The following is an 11,109-nucleotide window of genomic DNA, read 5'->3' on the forward strand; positions in this document are numbered from 1 at the left end:
TGGCAATTCGTTGGAGACGATGGTTGCACTCGCTCCGAACGACCTTCCACCCAAAACATAAACGTAACCAATTAACCCCTGAAAATCCAACGAAATTGGAGCGCCGGCATTTCAGCCGGACCTATTCGATTACCCGCAAGATTAACAATAGGGTGAACCCCATAAAAAGAACCGGATGACTCTATAATTTTGGCCCTTCTTCACGATAATTTTTCTGGGCCCTCAAAGACGCGCAATTACTAATCTTTACTAATAAACGGAACCGATAACTCTAACCGGAAATAAGCCACTTGGAAGTGGATAAGGGACTCTCACTCTCTCGCTCTTGGATTTTTACTCACGGATTTTAATTCAACGGTGTAGGAGTCTCGCTGTTTACAGATCGTTTTCAGTGTTCCTAACGAACATCCCCACATGTTCGTTACAGAACGTTTCATCTTCTAAGGAAGAGCAGTTCAGGGGCTTCTTTATTCTTCCAAAATTCTGAATCGTTACAAAAATCAAACAATTAAAACCATACACAACTGTCATGTGACACCAGAAAAATGTTAATACGTACAAATTACATTGGAAAACATCATAGTATATAAATGGAGGACAAAAAGTTGAGTAATTCCACAGAAATTCTTCAATTTTCCCACTTTATTTCAACTACTGTAAAATATCGGAATACCACTTAGACCAATTTCATGTCATCTCATTGTTGAAAATAATTACGATGATCAAGAAAACATCTTCAAAAAGGTTATATCCTGACATTAGATCCTTGACATTGAAAAAGACAGAATTTCAAAAATGTTTCTAAACAAGTGCTTCATCTCTATATGATTATTTTAAAAAAACTTTTTCATGTAAGACCTGAATATTATACTTTAAACTCATCAATATAATGTTTCTAGAAAACAAAAATATTCCCGAGAAGATGATAAAAAAATCGTAGACTACATAGTCAAAAATAACCTAATTGATTATGTCGGAGGGTTGACAGTTTTCAAGCGAATCGAAGCGGATGAGGTGAGTACATGCTGTAGAATGATCTTCAATTAGAATATGAAAATTGGACTAAAATGCTAAACATGTATTTTCAATCGCTCATAACTCGTACATTTTCCCTTATCTATCGAAATCAAAATAATATATGTCTGATATTTCTCATTCAATTTTCCATATTCAGAAATAGAATAGCCTCATACTTTTTCCATGCCTATGTCTCGTATGGACAAAATCACGGCCAAGCCACCGATTTTCATAGTCATTTCATAGCTTTTGGTGGGCATTTGGGACGTGTCGATAGCCAAGATGGGAATGATGATATTGGAGCCCCGATTTGATCCGTGAAAATTGGCTCTCATTTTGACCCTTAATAATAATTGGCGCTCAATTTGATCCTTAAGAGCCTTTAGGTACACCCCTCGGAGTTGGCTCTACCTTTAACCCCTAAGAGAAGGCCCTCAATTTGACCCCTGAAAGTATGCCCTCATTTTTACCCTGACATTTTAAACCTTGGTTATTAGTTCGTTCCATAATGAGTTGCACCCAATTCCATCAAAATATGTAAGGGTAAAATAAAAGTCAAAATATAAAGGTCCAAAGTTAAGGGTCAGAATATAAGGGTCAAAACTAGAGTCAGTATTTAAGAGTCCAAATTTAAGGGTCAAAATATAAGAACCAAAATGTATGGGTCAAAATATCATGGTTGAAATATAAGGGTCAAAATCTAAAGGTCATACTGAGGGCCAATTATTATTAAGGGTCAAAATGGGGGCCAATTCTCAGAGATCAAATCGGGGGTCTAATATTATCTCTCCCCCCTTGGCTATGAACACGTCCCAAATGACCACTAAAAGTCATGAAATGACCATAAAAATCCTGGCTTGGCCGTGGTTTTGTCCATATGTGGCCACATTGATTGGGACGATTAATCTGAGATGCTATACAAACTCTTCCCTTTAGTGAAAAATGATTGCTGTATGAGGGACGGCAGAACTCGATAGATACAAGAAATTTGAAATGAAAAAATGGCTAGGATCTGGTTAGCTCAATCGGAAAGAGAGCATATATTTGAGGAACAAAACAGAAACCAAAATAGAACTCAAAATAGGATAATTAAGAACAAGTTCCGTTCACCCAAATTTTTTTATATTCAAGTTGAAAATATTATATAATAAAAAAGAATTGAGAAATTCATTCAGTATTAAACATATATTTAAATTTACAGAGTATCAGTAATTGATATCTCATCTCTTATTAAATTACATCCAGAGGATTGAAATTATATAAAAATTTCTTATATCCTTTTACCTGTAATTATATGAACGCTTTTTTAGACATCAATTTCAATTACATTACCTTTTTTCCTTTGCTTTAAACCTGTTTTTTTGAGCGCACAAACTAAAACATAAATAATGCTTCAGAATGGAGCAAACAATTCTATTCCAACAATTCTAAATGTTTGAAGCTCGAGTCAGAATGTGTCCACAGTTTACCAAAAATCAGAGGTATAGTACGTTAATTTTTTTAGATACCTGTTTTTTACGTAAAATATTGTAAATAATGTTATGCCGTTGAATAAAAAAATGGTTAAATGAACAAAAAAGGAGCACCCGACATGCAATCGGAAGGTCCCGGGTTCGATTCCCGGTCTGGATGATCCATTTTTTCAGTAGATATCTCTTGTAAACTAATATCGAGAATCATCCTGGTTCCCATCCTACGTATTCCAAAATTCTGTCCAATAATACTTTGTAACGTCACAAGATGTGGAGCGTTGCATGAACTCCCGTCTTTAGTGACGTTCTTTAGTGAATTGTTTGGAGAGTGTTCTGGGATGAATTCCCCTAGAACTCATGCAGAACCCCAATTAATCATCATTGGAATTAATTCTACTTATTCTAGATCTTCAAAAATCCGACTCGCACATGGCAAAACTTGAAAAACCATTACAACAATGTCCTCCGAGATAGGATTGCAGAATACATTGATGATCCTGATGTGATCAAGGCATTTGAAGAGGGAAGGAAACGGAGGTATTTGAAGTTCGTTGAACGATCCTCCAAAATCCAAGTCAAATAGAAGTTGACGTCTGCAGGCTGCGTTTCTGCTTCTCAGATACAAGCAAAAAGTACTTGGTGTAGAAACTTCTGTATTTTTCTGAACAAAATAAAACGGGAATAGAGACTCTGACCAATTTTAAAATTCATAAATCTTCAAATATTAATTAAACTCCTAAAACTTCCTATAGACAAGTACAGACGCCCGCATTTCCCTAGGCGCCAGTTCATTTTATTTTACCACGTGAAAAATAGACAAAATCACGTCCCTTGACGTCCACTGCAATTGCACTGAATCAGTCTTACTCGTACTGTTATCAGCAAGGGGAAGGGAGGACGATACTCCCTCTTGGAATTCCTGAACTCCAAAAATATTCCAAATAGTCTAAAATACCCCACAACACTTAAAAATACGCACAGAATGAAAGACAACACCAGAATTTAATATTCCAATGAACCAAGTACATTGTTCAACCAAAATCAAATATAAAATTTCACAAAATTAGAGGATAATCGGACTTGAATTAACATAAACGAAAAGACTAATAAATCTACCGTTTTGGAATCCCGAAAAAAATTGACCAAAGGAAATTTTTAAGTTGGCTGAGTTTTAGCACGTTTTGGGTGCGGACAATTTTTTTCGCCTACCAAAGTTTTGGAGGGTCAAAATGACCCTATGACGACAAATAATCGTGTTTAAACCCTAATTACTATCGTGCAATCAAATCGAAGCAATAAATGAGAAATGCAACTCAGAAATAATTATAAAAATTATGAATGTGGGGAAGATTTCCCTCACAATGATATGGAACTAAGGAAAACCCAGAATTTGACCATTATCAGGGGTTCTTATCTCATTCAGCCCGTGATTTGAGGTTCAAGGTCGTCCTAGATCGCCCAGTCTTTAGTAAGTTCAGAAAATCGACTTCTCAAAGTAGACTGTCGCGTGTCCATGCGATTGCTCAATTCCACTGGTCTCAAAATCTAGTACTTTCCAACTTCACCTCTGTTACTCCAGCTCAAAAATCTTTAACTATTAAATCTACTACGAAATCTGTTATTCTACAACTTCAATTCTATTCCAAAATCTTCTACTATTATACGTATGAAAAAATCGGATGGAAATTTTCTATACGAATTGCATATAGAATTTCTATAGGATTTTCGTATATGATATTCGAATATTTCTATGCGGATATTTTTTATACAAATTATTTCTATACGATTTCTATAGGATTGATCCTACACGACCCACTGCCACATGTATAGAAGCATTTCGTATGGAGTTTCGACATGTCTCTACGTCTTTCTCTGGAGCGTTTAGACATCTTTCGTATGAAAACAAAAATTTATGTCAAAATTTATGTATAGAAATAATTCGTGTAGAAATATCTGAATATCATATACGGAAATCCTATAGAATGTCTATACAAACAATCCGTATAGAAAATTTCTTAACGATTCTTTCATATTTGTAACGATTTTTTCATACGTATACTCTCTACTATGACGGGTGCGTTCCGCAATCGAGGTAGTCGCAGTAATAATACTGCAACCCTATCGAATTTTGCTTGACTGCAGCTACGGTAGTTGATTCCGGAATGCACTCGACGTTTCGGGGAGAACTGAGTCAGTGTGACAGAAGGGCACATTGGGGGCTCTGCACAATCGGCCGGCTGCACGACTGGGGTTTTTCATGATTTCCCGTGCAGTCCTAGCCCGACTGGGTTACAGTTAAGAGTAAGACGGCCCATGGTAACGCAGATAAAAGTCAGAACGGAGAAGTGGCACTGACTAGAGACGCACATTAGACCACTATACCGTGCCTTCCTTCCGAAATTTTAGGGCGAAGGTGTTCCTAAGCGGTCACCCATCCAAATACTAACCGCGCTAAATGCAGCTGCACTCAGATGTCCCCCGGAGCAACACCTAACTCATCCAACCATTACGGTCGGCATTATGGGACTATATGTATATAATTCCAGATCGACAGTGGCCCCTTTTTACGTGATAGACATCCACATATGATCGACGTCTTATTGTTCTACCTTCATTTTATCATATATTTGGGTCTAGTTTGGACGTCCGTGATTTGGATCTAGTTTAGACTACATTCATGATCCACAAATATTGAAAGAGTTCAATATCTCGACGAGTTAGAGAACATAATAATATGTACTATTAGAAAAGCTGCAGATTGATTCGAAGGCCGAGTTTTCATATCTGATCTATTCATGAAGAAGAGTTTATTTTGAGTTTATATTTATTTTTCTTGTTCAACTTCGTTCACCCATTCGTATTTCAATCTCATGACTCAATTCTTGTTCGATTTCTCTGGAATAATGAATATCAACTCTGTCGACGATTTAAATAAACTCGTTTCGATGAAATAACTAATGCTAATGGATTCTTTTGAAAAAGAAATGTGTGGATGTCAAAATATGTGGAAGATTCAATATTTTTGCGTGATTAAATTTATTTTCTTATGCTTAATTATTCATTCCTGAAAGGAACTTAATGTAAAGTATATGTCCATTCGTTGTCTTTTATGATCCAAGTTTCGCGATAGAATATGTGAATATTCTTCTTTGCCGACTGTCTTCAATCAAGGTCATTCGTGACTGGCTTGTAGCAAAAATCCTGAGGGCAAGATGTGTTGCCATCTTCTGAGGATTCTGCATATCTTATTTCTGAATTATAAATCCATATCCTTCGCTTTCATCTTTCGTGCGACCAGTGATTATACTACTGCGAAAGCAAAATAATCATAATTTCGAAGTTCCAATTGCGTTCACCATTGTAATTTGTTAACTCTGGAATTGATGAAGCCACTACTCAACTACGACCTATTTTACATGAACGGTTATCCAATGAAATTCTATTTGGATGGATACACCGATGTTCAAATTCGCGAAATGGCTGAGATTATTGAGGTATAAAATTTTCACCATTTAATTTGTTATTTTTATCGATTGATTGGAAAACGTGGTTTTTTAGGCTTTCGGTGGAAAATTCTCTAAACCAGGAGAGAATACTATCGTTTTTTCATACCCTGGGGCTCCGAACAGTGAAAATTGTGATCGTTTTGACAGTAAATTTTTTTTCGACAGTGTGACAACAAGTCAACTACAAAAACTGGATAACTACAGGTAAAAATGAAATGCATCTCACTAGTGTCAAATTGCTGGTCTAATTGATTTTGTAATGCTTGTGTTCAATTGTGAAAATCGGTCTATGGAGTATATAGATAGAGTAAAAGTATAAAATCTTCACAAAAGAAATATGAAGTGGACCGACGCCGGTGGGCTAAACGCAAGTCCAGTGTGCAAAAAGTGAATTTGATTTCCCGTGGAACCGAATTTTTCAACGGAAGGCTCCGGCGAGCGGGAAGTTGCTAATAGAGTAACCGCCTGTACCGGCATGGGTTTCCTGTGGTTTCCCATGCTACTCCTATATTCTATAGAAGTGCGAATGCGGTACAGTGTAGAATCCACAGCCACATACATATGGTTGGATAGAGTGCCGAAATGAGATTCGAAAAAGAGGACTCAAAAGGCCGTAAAAAATAGATATATGAAGTAGACGCTTTTGATTTCATGACTATCATATAAGCGGTCATGCGATCCATTTGGGGGGGCACAGCGCTTTTTTCAAGTACCACAAATATTTGATAGGAAATTTCGGCAGTTTTTCTAGAATTTCTTCTTTATGTAAGAAGAGTGTACATATAAAACGTCATGAAATTTTAATTTTTCTATAATATTCATTTTCTATTTAACAAAAGGAATTGAGTAATTTCATTTCGTTGGAAGATATTGACAATTGTAGGACTAGTAGGGTTTTTTACGAATCGAAAAAATCGAAAAGTAGCAATTTTCGATGAAAAATTGAGAGAAAAAAAATTCGATGGATATTTTCATCAGATAAAGCTCAACCAATCATCAAATCAGAATAAATCTGGAAAGTTATAATCAGGATTGTCCGACTCCATAAGTTGATCGCTCTTTGGAAAATAGAAATAGACGGATGCAGAATGAGAAGAGGGGGGAGAGGACAGACTTTCTATCCCTCATTCACGTTATAATTGACGTTGGTGATGGAAATGTCCATCCGAAGTTGTTTTTTGCTTTTCCTAGTGAATTTTCAATAGTTTTCAATGAAGTTGGTTTGTGTATTCCGTATGACCTTTCGCAAAATCAATCGTATAGAATTCGAAATCACCTAATTCCTTCTGTTAAATAAAAAAAAGAATGTTATTGAAAAATGAAAATTTCATGCCTACCGTTTTTTATAAATAAAGAAGATATTTTTTTTTAATCGCCGAATGTTTCCATCAAATACTTCTGGTACTTAAAAAAGTGGTGTGACCCCCGCCCCCCAAATAAAAAAAAATTATGGAATCATGGAAATATGTTTATAGAATTTATATATAGAGTGAAAGTGATGAGACTTTCGCCAGAAATATTCCACAGACGCTTTTTGATTCTAATTAAAAATCAACGTTATCTAAGTTTTGATCTATTGGTTCATGTGATAACTATATCTTTGAGGCTTTTTAGGCTTCCATTGACTCCAATCAACACATCAATCGAAACTAACGAAGACTGCCCACTGATCAATCCTGAAACATCTACGGCAACGAATACTCACTTCAATGATTCTAAAGATCATTCCGAGAAATCCGACTCATCCAAACCCGTCTCAAAGAGTACAGAGGATGATTCGAACCATGTAACTTCGTCTAGAATAGAAGAGAGATTGAGAACGACTTTGCACACGAAGAAAAAGAAGAAGAAGAGATCCAAGTCTCCTTCAAGCGTAGATGAAAGTCGCGTCGAAACTGGAAAACCAAAAACTATCACGTGAGTTCTTGATATTCGGTATTTCACTACCAATATGGTCGATTAATACCACTCAATATCGATTCCTTTTCTTGAATTTCAGTCCGAGCATCCCCTATTCCAAAGAAGAATCTGCAAAAATACAGAAGTTTCTCGCTGAGAATAAAACAGCTTGTGACTTATCGGGTGTCAGTGTATGGAAAAAAATGGATGAAGCGAAGGTACATGATTACAAGAAGCATATGAACCTCGCTATCTTTTACCATTCATAATTATTATTATCCATATTACAGATTTTCGTCCAGCCATATCGTTCACGGAAGAGCTTATATAGTTACTATTGCAAAAACTTACGGCAAAACAGTGAGAAATATTTGAGGGATAAGTGCAACCTTGATGAATGCCACAAGCCAATTGAAGATGTCCATGACAAAACGTAAATATTTCAGAACTTGTATTCATAAAGACTATTTTGAAGTTTCAATTTTGTACGGAAATTATCCTCTGAAATCAGGTCCTTGATGTTGAAAAAAAAAAAGGGTAGATGATATTTCTGTGATTGACTCCCAAGAATGCTTGAATTTCAGAATTTAAGAGAATACTTGTTAACAGTCTCATCTATTCCGAAATGGTTAAGTTCTGAGACAGAGGACGTGCTGTCGATACCACCCAACGAAGGAATAATGAAGATTTTTGCATCTAAACCCCAACTCAAAACAATTTACAGACTATTTAGTGTTCTTCTACTATTGAAGTTGACTATTCTACTCTCGACTTGATATTTTCTAATTGTAAATGCTCAATTCTTCCTGGACTTCACTAAATTATTGGAGGACAGACCAGTGCGGTCATACCTCTATTCAGCTGATACCGCTCAGTACTCCGTAGTTGCCTTGCTATTAACAATTGTGACGTAGAATTTTTTTTTGTATAATTGAACCGAATGAATTGAATGGATGAAATCAACTCTTTACTCTACAAAACATGAAGTCTTTCAAGTAATAATCTTGAATTGTTGTCTAAGAATTTACACTGTAAGATTTTTTCTATTCAAAATTCAAAAATTTTGATGGAGCATTTTGAAAAAAAATGTTAACTATATAAAAACTGAAGCCGTTAGATAATTTTAAAGGTAAAACTAAAAAATAAATAAATTTGACCACTTAAGAACTAAAAAAGCGTGACATGAGAAGCCAGCTGTACCGAGGAGCTGGTCACTTAGGTAATCACTGGACCACTCGATTGGAAATCAAGGAAGAAATCACTAGAAATCATAAAAAAATCAGGTGATTTCATAAATTATTAGAAATCATCGATGAATGTGAAACCGAACTTTTTTATTCGAGCTCACTCATACGGTCCCATTTGACCCTCATGACATTCTTATGCACATGTCATTTGGTTTTTACTATCACATCCATAAGACCCTTCTAAACTCTTTGGTTTCTCAAATCTTACCTATATGACCCTCTTCACCGCATTGCACATTTCTTTGAGCATTTCACTCTCAAGCTTGAATCTAGATTTTATATGACTCTTGTGAATCTTCTAACTCTTCTAATCCTTGAGGAAAACAGTGGTCAAGCGGTTTGTATACTATAGGAAGTTCATAATATTTAATCCAATGATCCAATGATTCTCCGAGTCATTTCCCCATGAGATTCATAAAATGAATTACACAGTTCTCATGCTAGGCATGACCCTTGCAAGATATGATGTTCGCTAGAAATAACCCTTCGCAGGTATGACTCTCGTAACCTTTGAACCTTGCGACGTTTGACCCTCGTGACGTTCGGTCATCGCGAGTTATGACTAGTGTGATGTTTGGCGCGTACCATGTTTGACCTTAGCCAGATGTGACCGTCATGACGTATGGCCATCACTAGGTACAATCCACGTGGTGTATTACTGTCACGAGGCTTCACGGTTTATGATGAAATATGACGTTACGAGGTTTTCAACCTGTTTTGACATCCTTATGTATCACGACGTCATAGAGAAAACTGCCATTATCGACAGATACCCCATTTTGGCCCCGAAATCATGATTTTTCGAGTGATTTCTTGGAATTCAAGAAATCATCAAAATTTACTAGAAATGATGCAAATCACAAAAAATCCAATTCAACTATTGCTTGATCTCTACATGATTATAACAATCATCAATATTCTGTTTACAGAAACCGGAAATATTCGAAAGAAGACGGTAAAAAAATCATGGACTACATAATCAAAAATAATCTAATCCATTACGTTGGAGGATCGATAGTTTGGAAGCAAATTGAAGCGGAAAGAGTGAGTAAGAGGCGGTAGAATGCCCATCAATAGGGATCTGTCTGCCACGTATTTTTAAATTTTTGATTTGTGTTCATAATATTTTTGATGAAAGAAATCTATAATTCGTCAATTTTTAGGCACGATTCCGATTCCTTTGGAGCCACGGTTTGATGATGGTTTCCCGAAGTATTTTGCCTCAGGAATTCGGGAAAAATAATGAAAAAATTCTATCTCTATTATTTATCGAGATTTTTCGTGTTTTTAACTTGAATTTTTAAATTTCGTCAAATGCTATACCTTACAATCTTGGGGAGGTGGGGGTAGGGGGGTTTAAGGGGGGGTAGGTAATCTGAAATTTTGGAGATGAGTTTTTCCTCCCCCCACTCTTTTTTTTTCATTTGTCTCAACATTAAATGTCGTAAATTGGTAAACTAGAATAAGGGTTTTTCGCTTAGGGTCAGTTATCGATGAATATCTTTGAAATCAAGAAAGATAGCGAAATTCTCATAAGGAGTTTTTTTTTATAGAGGGAAAGGTCAGCTATAAAAAAAATTTCAATGAAAATTTCTCTATCCCTCTTCATTTGCAAGATATTCATTGATAACCGACTCTAAGCGAAAAGCACTTATTTTAGTTTACCAATTCACGACGGCTTTCTCTAATGGTTTGAAATTTCTGCATAGTTTTGTGATTTCTAGTCGAGTTAATCCATTTTGTGCTATAAATATATTTTTTTTCATGTTATATATATTTTTTTAAAGATTACTGCATTTGTCTTCCTGAGTGGGAGGGGGCTTCGCCCCCAAATAGAATTGAAATTTAGAGAAAAAAAATTCCGATTCGCCCAGCCGGGATTCGAACCCGGGTCTCCCAGTTACGCGCCGGGCACTCTTACCGACTAAGCTACCGGGAACCACGGAAATTCTCACTCCAAATTCAACT

At 36.1% G+C, this 11,109-nt stretch overlaps 2 protein-coding genes across 2 annotated transcripts in view; both read left to right on the forward strand.

Moving 5' to 3' along the window:
- The window catches only part of LOC107046475, a 12,418-nt gene extending 9,240 nt beyond the window's left edge, over positions 1–3,178 (forward strand). The window contains exons 3-4 of the mRNA XM_015269098.1: positions 900–1,014; positions 2,896–3,178. Of these exons, the coding sequence (XP_015124584.1) occupies positions 900–1,014; positions 2,896–3,072 (292 nt within the window). The 3' untranslated portion in view covers positions 3,073–3,178. The remainder of the gene's footprint in view (positions 1–899; positions 1,015–2,895) is intronic.
- A 2,582-nt stretch (positions 3,179–5,760) lies between these two features.
- On the forward strand, positions 5,761–10,185 carry LOC107046474 (the record flags this gene model as incomplete). The annotated part of the gene is given in 6 exon segments (XM_015269097.1): positions 5,761–5,983; positions 6,048–6,199; positions 7,610–7,912; positions 7,995–8,112; positions 8,185–8,327; positions 10,071–10,185. Coding segments are annotated over 6 exon segments (942 nt in total), but the record flags the coding sequence as incomplete, so codon positions are not given.
- Positions 10,186–11,109: the final 924 nt, after the last annotated feature.

Source organism: Diachasma alloeum, unplaced genomic scaffold (genome assembly GCF_001412515.2).
Source record: "Diachasma alloeum isolate Michigan unplaced genomic scaffold, Dall2.0 Dall_scaffold_01418, whole genome shotgun sequence".
Lineage (NCBI taxonomy): Eukaryota > Metazoa > Arthropoda > Insecta > Hymenoptera > Braconidae > Diachasma > Diachasma alloeum.